The 22618-nt window shown below is 36.9% G+C and overlaps 1 protein-coding gene and 1 non-coding gene across 2 annotated transcripts in view; both read right to left on the minus strand.

The window, feature by feature from the left end:
- Nucleotides 1-22618, minus strand: part of LOC136392017 (membrane cofactor protein-like) — a 284107-nt gene that overhangs the window by 37522 nt on the left and 223967 nt on the right. Inside the window, exon 10 of the mRNA XM_066364008.1 lies at nt 2779-2872. Within this exon, the coding sequence (XP_066220105.1) occupies nt 2779-2872 (94 nt within the window). The remainder of the gene's footprint in view (nt 1-2778; nt 2873-22618) is intronic.
- TRNAY-GUA (transfer RNA tyrosine (anticodon GUA)) lies at nt 9401-9476 on the minus strand. The gene has a single exon. It is a non-coding gene; the product is annotated as a tRNA-Tyr (tRNA).

The following is a 22618-nucleotide window of genomic DNA, read 5'->3' on the forward strand; positions in this document are numbered from 1 at the left end:
TTTATGATACAGTTATGGTTAACTCATTTAAAAGAGCAGATCAACAAACCCGGTATCCCACAGTGCATATGCTCATGAGGACTATGTGAGTAAACATGGGTGGGTCGATGAATGTAAACTTCACATGCAATCTTAATATATCTGTCCACCAAAAGCCACCTGTTTCCCCACAAAAAATTCATTTTTACCCATCACCTTATGGCATTATTAACAATATGAATAGAATAAAGAGTTACTGGACCTGGTTTGCTTGAAACTGGAGTTGTGTCTGGAACAGCAGGCATAACTCCTGAAAACATGGAATTGATTACATTTAATAACAATACAAAATTAGAGATTTAATTTGATTTATCTTTTTTAAAAAAGATTATTTTTCTAAACGGAAAACACATTTATTTTCTTATCTTTACAATTTCCCTTCTGGGAAGTTAGCTAAATATATATCTATACAAGTACATATGAATTTTACCTAAGAATGTTTTGGATTCTAGAATAGAAATTCAGAAATTAAGTAATAAAAATCATAAAAATAATGTATTCAAAATGAACATGTATCTCTAAGAAAGTAACTGTGCAATTTGTATCATACTACAATACATATTTTTAATCCTTTGGTTTTCTGCTTAGTATTTCACTGTTTTCCACACTAGAACAATTATATCTACCTTAGCATCATTAAATGGTAGTATGGATTTGTTTTGTTTAGTTTTCTCTAACCGATAAAAGATATTTGACAGTCACCTGAGGAATTTTAATTTTTGATAATTAAGAAAAGATCCCTGTAGTTTATCGTTTTTATAAACATTTCCTCACAATTCTCTCTTCTTTGAAACACTACAGGTATCAGTGTTTTATAAATGCTTTATGATACAGTTATGGTTAACTCATTTAAAAGAGCAGATCAACAAACCCGGTATCCCACAGTGCATATGCTCATGAGGACTATGTGAGTAAACATGGGTGGGTCGATGAATGTAAACTTCACATGCAATCTTAATATATCTGTCCACCAAAAGCCACCTGTTTCCCCACAAAAAATTCATTTTTACCCATCACCTTATGGCATTATTAACAATATGAATAGAATAAAGAGTTACTGGACCTGGTTTGCTTGAAACTGGAGTTGTGTCTGGAACAGCAGGCATAACTCCTGAAAACATGGAATTGATTACATTTAATAACAATACAAAATTAGAGATTTAATTTGATTTATCTTTTTTAAAAAAGATTATTTTTCTAAACGGAAAACACATTTATTTTCTTATCTTTACAATTTCCCTTCTGGGAAGTTAGCTAAATATATATCTATACAAGTACATATGAATTTTACCTAAGAATGTTTTGGATTCTAGAATAGAAATTCAGAAATTAAGTAATAAAAATCATAAAAATAATGTATTCAAAATGAACATGTATCTCTAAGAAAGTAACTGTGCAATTTGTATCATACTACAATACATATTTTTAATCCTTTGGTTTTCTGCTTAGTATTTCACTGTTTTCCACACTAGAACAATTATATCTACCTTAGCATCATTAAATGGTAGTATGGATTTGTTTTGTTTAGTTTTCTCTAACCGATAAAAGATATTTGACAGTCACCTGAGGAATTTTAATTTTTGATAATTAAGAAAAGATCCCTGTAGTTTATCGTTTTTATAAACATTTCCTCACAATTCTCTCTTCTTTGAAACACTACAGGTATCAGTGTTTTATAAATGCTTTATGATACAGTTATGGTTAACTCATTTAAAAGAGCAGATCAACAAACCCGGTATCCCACAGTGCATATGCTCATGAGGACTATGTGAGTAAACATGGGTGGGTCGATGAATGTAAACTTCACATGCAATCTTAATATATCTGTCCACCAAAAGCCACCTGTTTCCCCACAAAAAATTCATTTTTACCCATCACCTTATGGCATTATTAACAATATGAATAGAATAAAGAGTTACTGGACCTGGTTTGCTTGAAACTGGAGTTGTGTCTGGAACAGCAGGCATAACTCCTGAAAACATGGAATTGATTACATTTAATAACAATACAAAATTAGAGATTTAATTTGATTTATCTTTTTTAAAAAAGATTATTTTTCTAAACGGAAAACACATTTATTTTCTTATCTTTACAATTTCCCTTCTGGGAAGTTAGCTAAATATATATCTATACAAGTACATATGAATTTTACCTAAGAATGTTTTGGATTCTAGAATAGAAATTCAGAAATTAAGTAATAAAAATCATAAAAATAATGTATTCAAAATGAACATGTATCTCTAAGAAAGTAACTGTGCAATTTGTATCATACTACAATACATATTTTTAATCCTTTGGTTTTCTGCTTAGTATTTCACTGTTTTCCACACTAGAACAATTATATCTACCTTAGCATCATTAAATGGTAGTATGGATTTGTTTTGTTTAGTTTTCTCTAACCGATAAAAGATATTTGACAGTCACCTGAGGAATTTTAATTTTTGATAATTAAGAAAAGATCCCTGTAGTTTATCGTTTTTATAAACATTTCCTCACAATTCTCTCTTCTTTGAAACACTACAAGTATCAGTGTTTTATAAATGCTTTATGATACAGTTATGGTTAACTCATTTAAAAGAGCAGATCAACAAACCCGGTATCCCACAGTGCATATGCCCATGAGGACTATGTGAGTAAACATGGGTGGGTCGATGAATGTAAACTTCACATGCAATCTTAATATATCTGTCCACCAAAAGCCACCTGTTTCCCCACAAAAAATTCATTTTTACCCATCACCTTATGGCATTATTAACAATATGAATAGAATAAAGAGTTACTGGACCTGGTTTGCTTGAAACTGGAGTTGTGTCTGGAACAGCAGGCATAACTCCTGAAAACATGGAATTGATTACATTTAATAACCATACAAAATTAGAGATTTAATTTGATTTATCTTTTTTAAAAAAGATTATTTTTCTAAATGGAAAACACATTTATTTTCTTATCTTTACAATTTCCCTTCTGGGAAGTTAGCTAAATATATATCTATACAAGTACATATGAATTTTACCTAAGAATGTTTTAAATTCTAGAATAGAAGTTCAGAAATTAAGTAATAAAAATCTTAAAAATAATGTATTCAAAATAAACATATGTATCTCTAAGAAACTAACTGTCCAATTTATATCACACTACATACTTTTTATTATTTTATTTTTTGTTTAATACTTCAGTTTTTCATATTAAAACAATGATATCTATCTTGTCATCATTCTATGTTACTATGGATCCTTTTTTCATAGTCTTTCCTAAATGATGATAAAATATGATTGACAGTCTAATGAGGAATTTTTATTTTTGATTTTAAGAAAAGAACCCTGTAGTTTATGCTCCTTATATACATTTCCTCACAATCCTCTCTTCTTTGAAACACTAGAAATATCTGTTCTCTTATAAATCCTTTATGAAATACTGTTACCTCTTTTGAAAGAGCATATTAAGAAACCCAGTATCCCACAGTGCATGTGCTCACTAGGACCATGTGAGTAAACACGGGTGAGTCAATGAATTTAAATGTTACAAGAGTCTTAATGTATCAGTCCACCAAAAACGCATTAGTTTCCCTCCAAAACCTTATAACACGCAACTAAATTACTCAAGGAAGCTACCGGTTTCCAGGTATAGAGGAATTATATAAAGGTGTTGTAATTACCATGTTAATTAGATGGTAACTCCCCTTATTCCTTTAAAATATTAGGACAACAAAAAATATACAAACAAACAAGAGCTAGTCATTTAAATTTGAGATCAATACCCTTATGTTTAACAGGAAACTAAGTCCAAAGAAATGATGTTACTATAATAAGGAGAGCCAAACTAAGACCTTGTGTGAGGTCTGCTCAGGCTAAGCTCTTCCCAATACAGTCCCCTCTTGTCCACATGGAACAAGATACTCATCCCTGCCTGGGAAACTGAATAATACTGAATCATATTATATATGATGTTTTTATTGTATATACACATTTATAATAAAGTTTAATTCATAAATTTGGGAAGATAAGTGATAAACAACTACTAATAAAATGGAATAATTATAATAATATCCTATAATAAAAATATGATAGTCTTCTCAGAATATCATATTGCATTGCATGCTCCCTCCTCCTAGTGATGATGTGAGATGATACGGTGCCCACATGATGCGAAGTGAGGTGAATACACTGAGCCAAGGGATGAATCCCGTCTTAGGTGAGAAATAGTGGGACAGTGTGAGAAGTCATCATGCCACTCAGAATGGCAAGTAACTTACACTTATGAATTACTCTTTCCTCTTATTTGCATTAGATATTTTCACACCAGATTTGCAGGCAATTGAAACTACAGAAAGTGAAACCACGGATAAGTGGTGACTGCTGTATAGCTCTTGCCCCTTGTTCCTGCTGAAATCAAAGAGAAGCCAGAGATTGGAATACAGAAAAATAATTCCATCCACCATGTCAAAATCACCTCCAAAGCAGGGCAGCTCATGAGTAGTCCATCCATGAAGTCCTCCATTTCATTTCAATAAATAAGGACTTTTCCTGTCTTTCTGTTGATGTGAAATTTACTTTCTATTGCCAAAAAGAAAGTTCAGTAAAGAGAAAAAGGCAAATTACATGAGGCAGGGAGAGGTGGGGTCTTGTTCTAGGACAGCAGAGATTTCCCAGTTTAAAAGGTACTACATAGAAAGAATAAAACCGATTGCGGTCAAGGAAATAAAACATCATCCTGGATCACAAAGATAACTTGTAAAGGTGTCAACAGATCATTTTAAAAATAATAAAATAGCAATGTTGGTGACATAGAACACATATGTGTTAAAAATCATTAGCCATGGCCAGTCCTCTTCACTAATATTAACTGCAGTGATGCTGTAAATTAGATAGGAGCTTCCTAGCTTCCTATAGTTCAGGTGTTGTGCTAAGTGCTTGAAATACACCCCATTTTAACTTTACTATTAAACAATGATGAAGGACTTACATCATTTTATAAGTAAGTAAACACCTTACAGATTTATATTACTTGTCCAAGTTTGTTCTAATGTCTGCAGACCACGGCAAAAAGTTTTAGAACCACAAAGTATAACAACTAGAATGGCTATATCTTCTTTCTCCTTTGTTACTAAAAGTGACGAATGGGTGCAAGTCATCAGATATTTAAAGAATATGAAAAGCAGGAGCCATTTATGAATTTTTTAAAATATAAGCAGACAGTTACTAAACCTGAGACACTGAAAATTGTAGGTTTTGCACTGAGAGGTGTTGACATGGAAAAAAATGATGAAAACAGGATGAAGTATTTGGTAATTATTACTTTTGAAAATTTATATACATCTTGCCTTTAGATTTCTGACTTTTTTAGGTATAAATTCCAGTGTTTCAATTTACTCTGATAAATGATTGTGATCCATTGTTGCACATGAGAAACACCAAGCAACAGCAATTTAGACACCATTGTGATGTACATAATGTGCTAAGACTCTATAAAATAAATTGTCATACATTTGTCATGAAAATTAATATGAGAGAGATAATTACAAACACTGCTACTTTATGAAAATCCCACGTCATTGATATTGATTGTCAAAGAAATAAGATCTAAAGAAAAAAGAAAAAAAGATCCTTTGTACCTTCGGTACAATTTGGCAGCCCAGGCACCCAATCACTGTTAGCTGCACACACAATAGTTATGCTGCCTTCAAGGAGAAATCCCTTCACGCATCGAAATGTAACCCTCGTTCTGAAGGAATATTTTGTTCCAATTATTGACACAATTCTTCCATTCTTGACTAATGGTTCCGGACATTGGACCACTGAAAAGCAGAGAAATTCCAGAATTAATGCAAAGCTGCTTTAACACAGGAAAGAAATCAAGTACAAAATAGTAATTTCCCTGGAACACAGAGACAAGGACCCGAAGGCGGGATGTTAACCTTTTATAAAAAGATTTTATTTGTGTATTTTAATTCCAGATAAAGAGATATAATCTTTTCTCCCATAGAAAGGACTGTCATTATAGATGATTGGTTTTCTATATTTTTCCATTACTGACAAGTTTTGAGAAAGGTCTGACTACCACGGACAATTTTCAGGTAAGCTCAAATATAACTTTTGATGCTGTTTACTTCTAGGATTTTTTTCTAAATAAAAATCCATGTTGACACTGATTTAGTACCCTGACCTTTCTGAAGGCAGAAAAGAGTCTTCTAATAAGGTAATACTTGAGCTCAAGTGTAAAAGTTGGAGAGAAGCTAGCCATGCAAAGATATGCAAAGAGAAATAATTCATCAGGTCTCAACAGCATGTAGGACTGGGATGTTCAAGAAAAAGAAAGGCCAGTGGAAGTAGGGCTGTCGTTTCCAAACATTTTGTACTGGAACTCAGAGATCAAAAATCACACTGTAAATTGTAATCTCATAACCTGGGATAAAGTTCAAACTTAATATTTAGCCTTCGCACCCATATACTCTGATATCTCCTGTTCTGCTCTACATCTTAGGAAGTAAAATACTGGGTACGACCCTCCAGATTGATTTCAGGATCCACAACGGGTGCCAGAATTTGGGGAAAATCACAGACTAAACAAAACACAGCAAAACACTGGCTGGGATTTAGATTAAATCTGAGCAACAGACAAGGGCCCACAATGCACAGTGTTTTAAGCCAGGAGAGTGCCCTTCCTCCCTGCGTGGGGATCTGAATATCCATCAGGCATCATTTCCCTTCAGCCTGAAGAACTTTGTTTAAGCAATTTTTGTAGTTCAGGTAGGGCAGTGACAATGCTGTTAGCTTTTATTTCAGAATGCTTATTTTGTTTTGGTTTTTGAGAGAGAGAGAGAGAGAGAGAGAGAGAGAGACAGACATAGAGGGAGAGAGTATGGGTGGAAAGAGATAAGAAGCATCAACTCATAATTGCTTCACTGTAGTTGTTTATTGATTTCTTTTCATACTTGACCAGGGGCTCAAGCCAAGCCTGTGATCTTTGGGCTCAAGCTATTGCCTTGGGATCATGTTGATGATTTCACACTCAAGTTGGTGACTCACACTCAAGTTGGCAAGATCATGCTCTAGTCTAGATGGTGAGGGTTTGAACCGGGGACCTCAACATCCTGGTTAGATGCTCTATCCACTGTGCCATCACTAGTCAAGCAAAATGGTTTCCTTTTATTTTTATTTTTTTAAATTTCATCTTCAGCTTTAAAAGATTTTTTCCTTGACAGACATTTCATATCTATTTTTTCATCACATTATCAGATATTATTGTTTTACAGTCTCCACAGTTCCCTAAAACAAGTCAGCTGTCATTCTTTAAAGAAGTGGGGAAAGTTATATGCTTCTGATGTCTCACTGGCTGTTTTCCTTTTTATCTTTTGTTTTCAGAAGTTTAACCATGATGTGTTTAGATAGTGAGGATTTCATAGTAAATTTTAAACATTTACTTATGCTGCTCGGGCCACTGAATTTTTTGTGCTATAGGTTGTTGTTTGGATAAAATGTGGGTAATGTTTGGACATTATTTATTCAAATAGTTCTATACTGTTGTTTCTACTCTCTTTAGGAAACTCCATTAACAGGCATATTTGACCGGCTTGCTACTCTTCCCCAGGCTGTCTTTCCCTCTATCTTAAATTTTTTTTCTTTCAAACATATTGAAATTCTATTGTTCTTACTTAAGGTTCACTGATCTTTTCCTATGCTGTGCTAAACTGCTGTTAATTGCAGTAGTGATTTAAATTAGTTTACTGGATATAATTCACATTCAGTAAATTATACCCTTTTAAATGGACAACTTGTATGAAATTTAAAAATTTCAAACACTAGTCATATAATTCCCACCATAATAGACATAGAAAAGTTCCATTACTCTTCAACATTTCTTCACAACACTTTGTAATCAACCCCCCCTCCCCAAATCACCTCCGGCCACCTTCCCCAAATAGCCAACCATTGATCTGTTTTGTAGCTCTATAATGTTTTTTTTAGAGTGTCAGAATGGGAACACAGCCTCTGAGTGTGGCTTATTTCACTTAGCACAATACATTTGATATTCATTTGTGTTGTTGTTTAAATTAGAAGCTTATTTCTTCTTGTTGATGAATGTTATTCCATTTATAGATCTTGTTCAGCCATTCACCACCTGGAAAATATGTCTATTGTTTCTAATGTGGGGTGATTATAAAAGGCTGCTATAAATATTCTTATATAGGTTTCTTTGTGAACATGTTTTAATTTACTTGGATTGCTGAGTTTTGGAATGTGTATGTTTAACTTTATAAGAAATTTCCAAAAGGTGTTCTGAAATGGGCTTCCTTCCTTCCTTCCTTCCTTCCTTCCTTCCTTCCTTCCTTCCTTCCTTCCTTCCTTCCTTCCTTCCTTCCTTCCTTCCTTCCTTCCTTCCTTCCTTCCTTCCTTCCTCCTTCTCCTTCCCTCCCTCCCTCCCTCCCTCCCTCCCTCCATCCCTTCTTCCTTCCCTCCTTCCTTTCTGACAGGAAGGGAGAGAAATAAGAAGGATCAACTTGTTGTGGCATCTTAGGTGTTGATAGATTACTTTCTCATATGTACTTTACCCAGGGGGCCCCTGCTGAGCAGTCACCCCTTACTCAAACCAGTGACCTTGGGTTCAAGCCAGCGACATTTGGGCTTAGTCAGTGACCATGGGGTCATATCTATGATCCCATGTTCAAACTGAAGATCAGCCAGATGAGCGTGTGTGTAAACCGGTGACCTTGAGGTTTTGAACCTGGGTCCTTAGCATCCCAGGCTGACACTCTTATCTACGGCACCACTGTCTGGTGAGGCCCACTTTGCATTCTTTACAGTAATGTATCAAAGTTCCAATTGCTCCCTATTCTTGACAGTATATGGTATTGTTAGTTTTTTTTTCTTGTTTTTATTTCCAGCCATTCTAGTGGTTGTTCAATAGTATCTCATTATAATTTTAAATTATATTTGTATATTTATTAATTATATTGAGCAACTTTTCATGTACTTTTTGCTATCCATATATCTACTTTGATGTAATCGGCCTATTAAAAACTTTTGATTATTTAAAAAATTGTGCCTTTTTTCTTTTCCTGTGTGTGTTTTTTTGTTTTTTGATTTTTCTGTAACTGAAAACGGGGAGGCAGTCAGACAGACTTCCGCATGTGCCCAACTAGGATCCACACGGCATGCCCACCAGGGGGCGATGCTCTGCCCATCTGATGCGTTGCTCTGTAGCACCCAGAACCATTCTAGCTCCTGAGGCAGAGGCCACAGAGCCAACCCCAGCGCCCGGGCCAACCTTGCTCCAATGAAGCTTTGGCTGCGGGAGGGAAAGAGTGAGACAGAGAGGAAGGCGAGGGGGAGGGGTGGAGAAGCAAATGGGCGCCTCCCCTGTGTGCCCTGGCCGGGAAGCGAACTCGGGACTCCTGCACTACAGGCTGACGCTCTACCACTGAGCCAACGGGCCAGGGCCTCTTTTTGTGTTTTGAGAATTTCTTTATATAAAGTCCATTATCAGATAAGTGTATTGGAAACATGTTCTTCCAGTCTTTGGTTCATTTAAAAAATTCTTATAATATAGTCTTTTGAAAACAAAAGCTTTGAGTTTTTAAGATTTCAAATTTATTTATTTTTTTATATCAAAATCATCCTTTGAATTTAAGAAATCTATGCCAAGTCATAAATATGTTCTGTTTTTAAGTTAAACTATTATAATTTTGTGTTTAGGAAAGTCTGAGATCTAATTTTAGTAAATGTTCGCACATGGTGCTAACATACTTGTGGTCCTCTTTTATGGTATATGTATGTTCAGTTGTCTTTGTCCTTTTGCTATTTTCCCACTAATCTGTTTGTACATCTGTAATAAAATCAAATAGACATATTGGAAAGGGTATATTATAGACTCTTTATTCTGTTCCATTGTTTTCTATGATAATCTTTTTACCAATAACACACAGTCTTTATTATATGCATTTTGGTATGTTTTATAATAAGTTTTGACAGTAGAATGAGTCCCTTATTATATTTTCAAAATGGTTTAGACTATTCTAATTCTATTGTCTTTTCATATAAAGTTTAGAATCACTTTTTCAATTTCTATAAAACATCTGCTGGAATTTTAATTGGGATTATACTCAATTTATAGATCAGTTACAAAGAATTGACATCTTTATTATATTGAGTTTTGCAATTTATGAGCAATGAATTTATATTTATTCCAACTTAAAGATACTGTGCAGGCCCTGGCCGGTTACCTCAGTGGTAGAGCGTGAGCCTGGCGTGTGGATGTCCTGGGTTTGATTCCCGGTCAGGGCACACAGAAGAAGTAACCATCTGCTTCTTCACCCCTCCCACTCTTGCTTCTCTCCCTCTTTTTCTCTTTTCCTTCTGTAGCCAAGACTCGATTGGAGTGAGTTGGCCCCAGGCATTGAGTATGGCTCCATGGCCTCCACCTCAAGAGCTAAGATGAACTCAGTTTCTGAGCAATAGAGCAACATCCCAAATGGGCCCTAGGGGGGTTGCTGGGAGGATCTTAGTCAAGGTATATGTGGGAGTTTATTTCTCTGCCTTTCCTCCTCTCCCTGAATGAAAATAAATAAATAAATGACACTGTACTATAAATAATTTCAATTTTAGTAAAATTTAAAAAAAAGTTAAAAATTTTACTACCCAGAATGTTACTAGTTCCATGCACTTGAAAAGAGGAAATATTTTGCTATATTACTGTGGTTTCTTTCGTTCAAGGATCAAGAAACCTCCAGTGTCTCTCTGCTTTTGGTCATCCTCAAATACTTTAAACATTGTTTTTTAACTATAGGCATACCTCTGACATATTTCAAGTTTGTTTCAGACTATAGCAATAAGTGAGTTTGAAAGTAAAGCAAGTCACAACAGTTTTGCTGGTTACGGTATTGCCTCTATTGGCAAATAAATATAATGTGTATGAAGTGCAATAAAGGAAGGCACAATTAAACAAGATAAGACTGTATGTTTTGTCCAAAATTTATCAATCTTATTGGTGAGACGGTTAGTCTTTTATCTGTAATCCACCATTTCCTCTTGCCAGAACTGTCATACCTCTTGTATTGTAAGATGAAACTTTTTAAAGCCAAGTGTGTGTTTTTGATGTTTTCAAGCCAAAAATTTTAATTCATGCATATACATAGTAATTAAAAATGTATAAACAGGAATGCCAAAAACATGTGGGGTGAAGAGTGGGAAACTACAACTAGAATTAGTTTTGATTCTGTGTGACACATAAACAATTAAAATAGAAAAAAATTTAATAGGGAAACAAGCACATACGGCTGGTTTGTTTTTTTTATTGGTTGGCCAAAGTATTCAAAAGTTGGTAAAAGTTTGTTTAGTATTTACAAATGAGAGGTAAATAAATTTAAATACCATTGCATTAGTGGAATATGCATCCTAAATGTGAGAAAATCTCTAGAGCAATAACAATAAGAAGTTTTGTGTGCTTACCTGTACAGGCCTCCTGGAGGGGTGTCCACGTGTTATCAGCCTGACAAACAGCAGTGATGGAGCGAGTAGGGATGATCGGCTTGTATCCTAGGCGACACTCATATTCTACTCTGTCCCCAGGTTGATAAATGGCTCGGAAAGGACCTTTATTCCACATATAGTGGAATTCCGGTGGATCATCACAGGCATCTGGGCAGTACAAAATAAGAACATAAAAATAAAATATTTTCTCTTTTCAACAGCCATGGATTGTGGACTGGCAGCAGGCAGGTAGTAAAGAATATATGCAAAGGTCCTTGGGAAGATTTTAAATGATTGTTCCATGCTTTTACCGGACAATGAGCCATGCTTGTTTTTCATCCATTCTATCAGCTTTCATTTCTTGGGGAATAATTTGAATATTTGTTAAACCATAAATTGAAGATGCAGCTGCAATATTTTTGGCTTTAAAATATATTTAAAGGTATGCTTCCTTCTATATTTTTTTAAAATTCATTTCACTCTTACCTCTACCCTAGGAAGACTTCTACAGTATATAGTCCTTGGTCTGATTACTCTCCCACAGTCTGAAATGCAAACTGATGACGACGCTGATGTTGCCTTGTTACTTCAGTCTCAGTCTTTGTTTGGAAGGCAAGATCTGGAGGTCAGGGATCCTGTGTCTTCTTTTCCGAGTACACTCTCTACCCAGTGGGTGCTCAAGAAATGCTGCGGTAAGTGTAACTATTAAATAAGCACTGTGGATTTCATAGAGCAAAATAAATATAAACTAGACTATTTCAAAACACAAGATTCATGCCATGTTTCATATCAGTGAACAGAGCATTTTATAAGTGAATAGATTCTAAATAAGTATAAATTTTGTAACTTTGACACTATTTTAAATATAATTAATTCTTTCTTCATGAATTAGTGAATAATGCTTGGACTCAAAATTTCCCTGAGGTAGCTATTTGGGCTGTACTGCTACATTGCTATGCTGCCAGAATTTTTTATTTCTGGATTTTGTGAGGTGTTTTTTTTCTATCCAGAATAGTGTCTTTTCTACTTGTTGTCAACCCTAAATGGCAAAAAGCCATTATAGATTCGAGGCTTAGCAAAAGGCTAAGTTTGCCCCCCTCCATCTCCATATTTGGCTTTAATGCTGAGTATTTGCACCCACTCCGCTTGCTTTCTTGGGTTGCTGGAAGCAATATACATGCCCTTCCTCTGACTTTTTGTTTGTTTCAGATGTTGGTAGATTTCATTAATGTATCCTGTTTTTTCCTTGGGAGAGTTCCTGTCTTAGCCTTGGATGTGCAACTTTGTATCAAGGTCCCTGATTTGCATAAGTCTATATAATAAAGCGATCTGGGACTATGAGTCACTCAGATACTGCCAGGCAGTTTGAAGAGTTCTCCTAGTCCCACCGTTTTTGTTTTGACAAGTGTGTTTCCTGAATTTCGCACCGTTATTTGGAGCCGCGTTGGTCCACGGCATCTACTTCAGCAATTCTCTTTCTTTAAATTATCTTGGGCTTGAAAATCTAACTAATTCGATAAAATAATGTGGTGCATGCACATAAAGTGAAGTCCTAAAGGGCTAGAAGAATGCAGAGGCTTCACCTAGAAGAGTAAGGTCCTAAGGGGAAAGGAGATGGATCTATTTTGACCCCTAAGAAACTCTTTTCTTACTCTCCAGATTGCTTTTATATCAGATTGATGTTAAGCTTTTATACATATTTATATATTTATAAGTATATATATATGGTAGCATATATATACACTTCTATGAAATAGCAAAAATCATGTGACTCTTAAAATTAAATTTATTGGAATAACATTGGTTAATAACATTATATAAATTTCAGGTGTACACCATTGTAATAGGACATCTGTGCACTCTACGGTGAAATTTAGTCTCCTTCCCCCACCTCCCTTAAACCTCGTCATCCTTCCCCCACAACACTTCCATTATGGTAACCACCATTCTGTTGTCTGTAACTATGATGTTTTTATTTATTTGTTTTGTTTGTTCATTTGTTGCTTTTTTTTAATATCCAATATATGAGTGAAATCATATAGTTTTTGTCCTTTTTGAGCTGACTTACTTAAAACAATCCTCTCAATGTCTATTCACTTCTTGGAACATAGTAATATTTAATTTTTTTATGACCGTGTAGAATTCCATAGCATACATGCACCACCGTTCTTTATCTAATCATCTGTTGTTTTTTTCTTAGCGATAGTGACAGAGACAGAGGAATGGATAGGGACAGACAGACAGGAAGGGGAGAGATGAGAAGCATCACTTTTTTTTGCAGGACTTTAGTTGTTCGTTGATTGCTTTCTCATATGTGCCTTGAGTGGGGGGCTCCAGCTGAGCCTGCAAACCCTTGCTCAAACCAGCCACCTTGGGCTCAAAGCAGTGACCTTGGGCTTCAAGACAGAAACCTTTGGGCTCAAGCCGGTGGCCATGGGGTCATGTCTGTGATTCCATGATCCAGCCAGCGACCCTGTGCTCAAGCTGGTGAGCCCACACTCAAGCTAGTGACCTCTGGGTTTCTAACCTGGGTCCTCTGTGTCCTAGGCTGATGATGTTCTATCCACTGCACCACTGCTTGGTCAGGCTCCTAATAGTCTTTTGAAGGAGTCTTTAAGGTTTTCTATATACAGAATTTTGATATATGGAAATAATGACAGCTTAACTCCTTCAATCCCAATTTAGATGCCATTTAGTTCACTTGCTTGTCTAATTTTTCTGGTGAGGACTTTTGTACTATGTTGAATAACAGTGGTGAGAGTGAGTTTCCTTGTCTTGTCTTGATCTGAGAGTGAAAGCTTTCAGTTTTTCACCAGTGAGTGCAACATTAGCTGAACAGTTGTCATATAATATTTTTATCATGTTAAGATACTTTGTTTCTCTGTTGTGTTTTTGTTATAAATAGATGTTTTATCTTGTCAAATACCTTTTCTTCATCTGGTAATGATCATATGGTTTTTATCTTTTATTTTGTTAATGTGGTACATCACATTGATTAATTTATGAATGTAGAATCATCTGTCCATCCTGGAATGAATCCCACTTGATCATATTATATATGATCCTTTTCATGAATAGCTGTATTAGATTTGCTAGTATTTTGTTTAGGATTTTTCCATTGATTTTCATTAGAGATATTGGCCTGTAAATTTTTTTGAGTGTTGTCCTTGCCTGGTTTTGTTATTAGGATAAAGTTGGCCTCATAAAATGAGTTTGTAAGTATTGCCTCCTCTTCTATTTTTTGAAAGAGCTTGACATGAATTGGTATTATATTCCTTTGTGTGCTTGGCAGAATTGACTAGTAAAGCCATCTGGGCCTGTACTTTTGTTTAAGGCACAGATTTTAATTACCGCTTCAATTTCTTTTCTAGTGATTAGTCTACTTAGGTTTTCCAATTTTATGTTTTTCAATTTAAGTATAATAGTATATATCATAATATTCCATTGATTATATGATTTTCAGGTATACAATATTATAATTAGACAATTTTATTCCTTAAAATGAGATCATCCCACTAATTCCGTAATCATCTGTCACTGTGAAAACTTATCAAAATATTATTGACTATATTTCTCTACACTTTTTCATCTGCCTCTTTCTGGCAACCACTTCTTTATTCACTGTTTCTATGAGTTTTTATTTATTTATTTTTCGTTTTTTTATTGATTGAGTTCGGTAGAGGAGAGAGAGAGAAAAAGGGATGGGAAAGAAGGGCAAGCATCAACCTGTAGTTGCTTCTCATATGTCCCAGGACCAGGCAGGTTGGTGACCTCAGCATTGCAGTCGATGCTTACCCACTGTGCCACCACAGGTCAGATTGTTTTCCTTTTTCCGATTCTACAATAAGTGAAATCATATCATATTTTTCTTTCTCTATCTTTCTTAATTTAGCAGAATACACTCTAAGTCCATCCAGGTTGCTGCAAATGACAAGATTTATTGTCTTTCTTATTACAGTACAATATTCCACTTTCTGTATATATATCAAAATTTTTTATTTATTTTTCTACTGATGAACACCTACTTTGTTTTCATATCTTATTGTAAGTAATGTAGATCTGTTTTTATTTTATTAAGGAATATCCATACAGCTCTCCATAGTGACTGCACCAATCTGCAGTGCCACCAACAGTGCACAAGGGCTCCATTTTCTCTGTATATCATTTTCCGACTTTTTTTTTTTTTTTTTTTAACAGAGACAGAGAGAGAGTCAGAGAGAGGGTTAGATAGGGACAGACAGACAGGAAAGAAGAGAGATGAGAAGCATCAGTCATCAGTTTTTCAATGTGACACCTTAGCTGTTCATTGATTGCTTTCTCATATGTGCCTTGACCATAAGCCTTCAGCAGACTGAGGAACCCCTTGTTTGAGCCAGGTGAACCCGCCCTCAAGCTGGAGACCTTGGGGTCTTGAACCTGGGTCCTTCTGCATCCCAGTCTGACACTCTATCCACTGCGCCACCGCCTGGTCAGGCATTTTTCCGACTTTTTAAATATAGTCATCCTGACTGGTGTGATGTGGTATCTCACTGCTGTTTTGATTTGCATTTTCCTGATGTTTAGTGATGCTGAGCATCTTTTCCTATGTCTGTTGGCCATTATTGTGCCTTCTTGGAGAAATGCCTTTCATATCTGTTTACTGATTGGTTGTTTATTAATTTTGTTGTTGATTTGTATGAATTTCTCATATATTTTTGGTTATCATTCGCTTATCTGATACATATACATGGAAGTGTATTCTTCTATACTGTAGGTTGTCTTTTCACTTTTTGATGATGTCCTTTGCCATGTAGTACATTTTTGATTGATAAAGTCCCATTTGCTTATTTTTACTTTTGTTCTTCTTGTCTGAAGAGACATATCCAAAACATCATTGCTAAGAGATATGTCAAACAGTTTACTACTTATGTTTTTTCTAGGATATCTATGGTTTCAGGCTTATATTTATGTCTTTAATCCATTTTAAGTTTATTTTTGTATGTGGTGTAAGAGAATGGTCCATTTTCCCCAACACTATTGAAGAGATTTTAATTTCTCCATTGTATATCCTTCCTCTTTTTTGTAGCTTAGTTGACAATATAAGCAAGGGTTTATTCTGGGCTTTCTATTCTGTTCCATTGATTTCTGAGTCTGTTTTTGTACCTGTACCATACTGTTTTGATCATTACTACTTTGTAGTACAGTTTTAAACCAGGGAGAGTGATACCTCCATCTTTATTCTTCTTTCTCAAGGTTGCTTTGGCTATTTGGTGTCTTTTGTGGTTCTATATCAATTTTAGGATTATTATTTTGTTCTATAACAAGTAGTAATCCTAAAATGGATATAGATCTAGAAGAGAGAAAGGCCATTGATATTTTAAAAAGGATTGTATTGGAGCTATAGATTGCTTTATGTACCATGGTTATTTTTATAATATTAATCTTTCCAATACATGAGCATAGTATATCCTTCCATTTATGTGTGTCTTATTCAATATCTATAGTTTTTAAGTACACGCCTTTATTCCCTTTGATAAAATTTATTCTGTTTTTTAAATTTTTTCCTTGCAATTGTAAATGAGATTGTTTTATTTATTTCTTCTCCTTATTTTTTCTTATTCATGTTTAGGAACTTGACCAGCTTCAGTACCTTTAGTACATTAATTTTGTATCCTGCTACTTTACTAAATTCCTTTATTAATTCCATGAATTTTTTGGTGGATTCTTTAGGATTTTCTATGTATAGTATCATGTCATTACAAAATGCCTACAGTTTTACTTCTTTCTTTACCATTTGGATGCTTTTTATTTCTTTTTCTTTTTAGATTGCTGTAGCTCAGAATTTTAATACTATTTTGAATGAAAATGGTGAGAGTAGGCATCCTTTTCTTATTCCTGAAAACTTTTGAACATATTAGTTGTGTGCTTTTTACATATGGCTTGAAAAAGTTAAGGTAAGTTCCTTCTACACCACTTCGTTGAGTGTTTTTGTCATAAATAGATGTTAAATTCTGTCAACTGCTTTTTCTGCATCTATTGAGATAATTATGATTTTTATCATTGGTTTTAATGATGTAATGAATCACATTGATTGTTGTGGATGTTGAACCATCCCTCATCCCTGGTATAAATCCCATTTTATCATGATATATATAGGGTGGGGCAAGTAAGTACATAGTTATAAGTACACAAAACTAGAGTTTATTCTTGTATTATTAATTTTTATTGTATTATTTTATTTTCCATATGAACAACAGTGAGCTACTTTTGTCCCACCCTGTAATCCCTTTAACAGATGTTGAATTTGGTTTGTTGAATTTTGTGGAGAATTATAATATCTATTTTCATCAGGGATATTGTTCTGTAATTCTTATTAATTAATTAATTAATTTGTATTTTTCTGAAGCTGGAAACGGGGAGAGACAGTCAGACAGACTCCCGCATGCGCCCGAGGGGGATCCACCCGGCACGCCCACTAGGGGCGATGCTCTGCTCCTCTGAGGCGTCGCTCTGCCGTGACCAGAGCCACTCTAGCGCCTGGGGCAGAGGCCAAGGAGCCATCCCTAGCGCCCGGGCCATCTTTGCTCCAATGGAGCCTTGGCTGCAGGAGGGGAAGAGAGAGACAGAGAGGAAGGGGGGGGTGGAGAAGCAAATGGGAGCTTCTCCTATGTGCCCTGGCCAGGAATCGAACCCGGGTCCCCCGCACACCAGGCCGATGCTCTACTGCTGAGCCAACCTGCCAGGGCTTGTAATTCTTTTTATGGTAGTGTCTTTGTTTTATTTGGGTATTGGACTAATGCTAGCCTCATAAAATAAGTTTGGGAATATTCCTTCCTCTTTAATGTTCAGAAATAGTTTCAGAAACGTAGGTACTAATTCTTTAAATATTTGGTAGAATTCACCTGTGAGGCTATTGGCCCTGGGCTTCATTTTGTTATTAATTAAAAAAAAAATTGCTTGCGTTTAGTTGCTAGTTACTGGTATGTTCAGATTCTCTGTTTTTTCCTGGTTTAGACTTGTAAGCTTGTATGCTTCTAGAAATTTATCCATTTTTGTAGATTATCCAGTTTGTTGACATATCGTTGTTCCTGTAGTCTCCTTCCTTCCTTCCTTCCTTCCTTCCTTCCTTCCTTCCTTCCTTCCTTCCTTCCTTCCCTCCTTCCCTCCCTCCCTCTCTCCCTCCCTCCCTCCCTCCCTCCCTCCCTCCCTCCCTCCTTCCTTCCTTCCTTCCTTCCTTCCTTCCTTCCTTCCTTCCTTCCTTCCTTCCTCTCTTTCTTTCTCTTTCATTCTCTCTCACCTTTCTTTTTTTTTTTGTTCTTTTGTTCTTTCTTTTTTTATCTTTCTCTCTTTCTTTTTCTTTCTCTCTTTCTTTACTTTTCTTAACAAGTGAGAGGCAGGGAGGTGGAGGGAAAGACTCCCACATGCACCCCAACTGGTATCTACCCAGCAACCTATTCTGGGGCTGATGTTCTGCCCACCTGGGACCCTACTTCATTGCTACCCACCCAGCTATTCTAGTACCTAAGGTGAGGCCAAGGAGCCATTCTCAGCCCTGGGGGCCAACTGGTTTATTTGAGCCATTGTTGCAGGAAGAAGAGAGAGAGAGAGAGCATGAGCGAGAAAGGGGAGGCATGGAGAAGCAGATGTTTGCTTCTTCTGTGTACACTGACCAGGAATCAAACCCAGACTTCTACATGCTGGGCTGATGCTCTACAGCTGAGCCAACTGGCCAGGGCCTGTTCATATATTCTTTAATGATCTTTTATATTTATGTGTTGTCGGTAGCAATATCTTTTTTTTCATTTATGATTTTTTCTTTTGTGTCTTCTCTCTTTTTACTTTATGTTTCGTGATGGAAGTCTGTTAATGTTATTTATCCTTTCAAAGAACCACCTCTTAGCTTCCCTGATCTTTCCTTTTTTTAAAAAAATATATTTTCTATTTCTTTATTTCCTTCCTTCTACTTACTTTGGGTTTTGTTCCTCTTTTTTCTAGTTCCTTTGGATGTAAATTATATTGTTTATATGGTATTATTTCTGCTTATTAATAAAGGACTGTATACCTATAAACTATTGTCTTATAGCTCCTTTTGGTATCTCCCATAAATTTTGTAAAGTTTGTTTTTCTTTTCATTTTTCTCAGGGTAGCTTTAGTTTTCCTGTTTGATTAGAATTTTTACTGACTACTATATTTATTATTATTTTTTGGGGGAAGGCACTTAATAGTTTTAAATGAGTGCTGACACCAAGGTACAAAATTGTTCATTTACAAAGAAAAATGTGAGAAGACAGAGAAAATGTCTTCATTCTAATAGAGATAAAATAGAAGTGATAGTTTTTGAAGAGTGACTGCAAGTTACGGGAAGTATGAGCTGGATTTTGTAGGTCTTCCTGAAATAGTTTGCTCAGAAACGGTCCCGAAGGGGGTAACATCATAACTCAGTTTGGAAGAAAGGCCCAATTATACAAGATGCAGGAGAAGAATGTACTCAGACTGAGCGACAGCAAGTTCAAAATTCCCAAAGTTGCAGTTTAACCTATATGATGAGCACAAAATTATTCCCTTATACCAGTCATTTGTGAAATACTGTCAGAGAATCATGCTACTTCTCCCCAGGCACCTGTCTTAGTCTATAACATATTAGTACTATGGTTTGATTACTGTCTCTAGTTCCAATAGATTTCAGCAAATCCTTATTGATTACTTACTGTGTGCTGGCACTGGGGATCTAAGAGTGAGCAAAACATAGTCACTGTCTATGTTCATGTGTGAGTGGGTGCAAGCAGACAAATAGTGAAATAAGGATATCAAAATAGGAATGGTTTGTTAATACTCACCAGGGTATTGCCAAAACCAGAAGGATCAGGCACATACAAGGCAAATACATATTTATTGAGTGAATTCTGCTAAGGACAGAATGCAGCCTACAAACTGTATATGTAATAGGGTCCTAAAAATAATTAGGGTATGTTTTTAGATTGTATACTTTTTATACAATAAGCATGTGTGTGTGTGTGTACACGAATATACGAAACATGAATCCAAGTTAGTGGGTGGCCTTCAGCTTCAGTTTATAAACTTTGGGTAAAACCCTATTGATATTATTTATCATTCATTTCTTAGGACTTTCGTTTCTAACTAGATTTGGCTGCCAGTATTTTTTTAGATTTCTTCGAATCTCCCTCAAATGGGACCCAACCTGATGAAAAAGAGAAAAAATATTGTCCAAAAGTCATTTGGGGACAGAATAGGATATTATCTATATTGGATGTGAATATGAATGTGACTCCATGGTTAAAAAGAAAAAGAAAGAAAAGGAAAATGCCTGCAAACCAATTACCAATACAATTTGTGGGGCAACAAGCAGCCTGTTACCTTATGGACAACAATCACTGAGCGCTCGCTCCCTTCTTAATCTCTCTAAAACCCAAGACCCAGAGCCAGCTCTCACTTAAGAGCTCCTTGCAGAACTGCTTCCCAACACCCATACAAGGCAAGTAGTGATCTTCCTTACCCCACACTCCACACCGCTGGCCTGAACATTTCCATAAAGCAGACACCCCATAATAATACCTGGCTTCGGATCCTCCAGCCTAACCCAGTGGGGCACAAACACTCCACTCGCCCAAGTATTATCCCGCCCAGGAAACACATCGCAAAACGCCCCACCCGAACAGCACCTGGGCACTCCAGAGCAAGCCCTCACTTTAAGCACAGGTGAGGGCTTCACATCCCCATTACTCAGTCCCTAAACATCTGCAAGCTTATGCTAGGGACACAGCTTGGTCCCAGGCAAAAATGGGTGTGTCTTGCACCCTCCTAGGCTCAGTGACTATCACCAACTAGCCTTCACCGCGGGCACTACCGGGTCCCCACGTCCCGGATCCGCCACGGCACAACCCTGAGGATCTGTGGCTGAGCCTTCCACCCCAACTCTGCACCACCCGGGTCGACCAAGCCCCGTGCCTACGACCCCACCCACCAGGCAAAGTTCCCTCCGCCCTGGGCTCAGGGAAGCTAGCTCCCAACCCGCTCCAGTTCGTCTCCAGAGCTCACAACCTTTCCGGTCCCCTACCGGAGCCTGAGGGTAGCAGGAGCACTAGGGTCACCAAATGGATCCCAACGAAGCGCCAAGAAGAAAAGAGACTCTCGAGGTGGTAGGAAGGTGCCCTACGCGGCTTGGGAGACACCGTCATTTTTCCCGACATCAGCGGGAAACCGGAGGGACAGTGAGCAGGCATTTACCTTTTTGATTGTGACGGGTGGGAGATGCAACAATCCCCAGTCTCACAATGTGTTAAGTGAGGTACCGCTGGTGGGCTCGATGCGGGCCGTGACGGAAGGGACGGGCGGACCAATGGCAGGCTTCCTTGAGGAGCCTCAGAATAGGCGGGGAGTTCGCCCCGAGGGAGCGGGGCGTGGCCTGGCCTCTGACAGCTCAAGCTCTGTCCGCACTCCTGGAGCTGATCCTTTTTCACAGCTACCCTGCAGCACTGCCCCGTTTGGGGGAATTTGTGGTTCACCGCCTTGTCCTTAAACGGGCAGTTACCTCCCCACTCAGGAACGGTGGAAGGGAAACAACAGCTGGCCAAGTCATCGTTGCGGAACCCTGGATGGCAAAATAAAGCGCATGGTCCTGAAAATAGAAACCTAAACTCTAGACCAGGGGTCTCAAACTCGCGGCCCGTGGGCGCATGCGGCCCGCCAAACAATTTTGTGGGGCCCGCAGACTAATCCACGAAGTTCAAAATATTTTCGATAAAATTAAGTAAGCCTAGGGATCTACTTGTATTTTTCATTTCTCTAGCATGCTAGCTAGATATTAGCTTAGTTAACAGCAGTTGTGATGCGAACTACAGTTTCTGGTCGTTTTGTGACACTGAGTAAACTGCATGTACGATTGTGCTTGCTGTACTGATTTTTTTTTGTTTTCAACTACAGTGAGAAAAGTGTTGCGTAACAGTTGTCTTTTGTAGACCTAGGGGGGCCCGCCGAATGGCTGTGATCATGCTCTGCGGCCCACATGCTGAGTTGAGTTTGAGACCCCTGCTCTAGACAGTGAGTCATCTAGGGTTCAAGACCCTAGGGTTCCACTTTTGTCCTGGGGTCTCCACAGAGGCAGATTAAGGTCGTTT

This window comes from Saccopteryx leptura, chromosome 2, assembly GCF_036850995.1.
Source record: "Saccopteryx leptura isolate mSacLep1 chromosome 2, mSacLep1_pri_phased_curated, whole genome shotgun sequence".
NCBI lineage: Eukaryota > Metazoa > Chordata > Mammalia > Chiroptera > Emballonuridae > Saccopteryx > Saccopteryx leptura.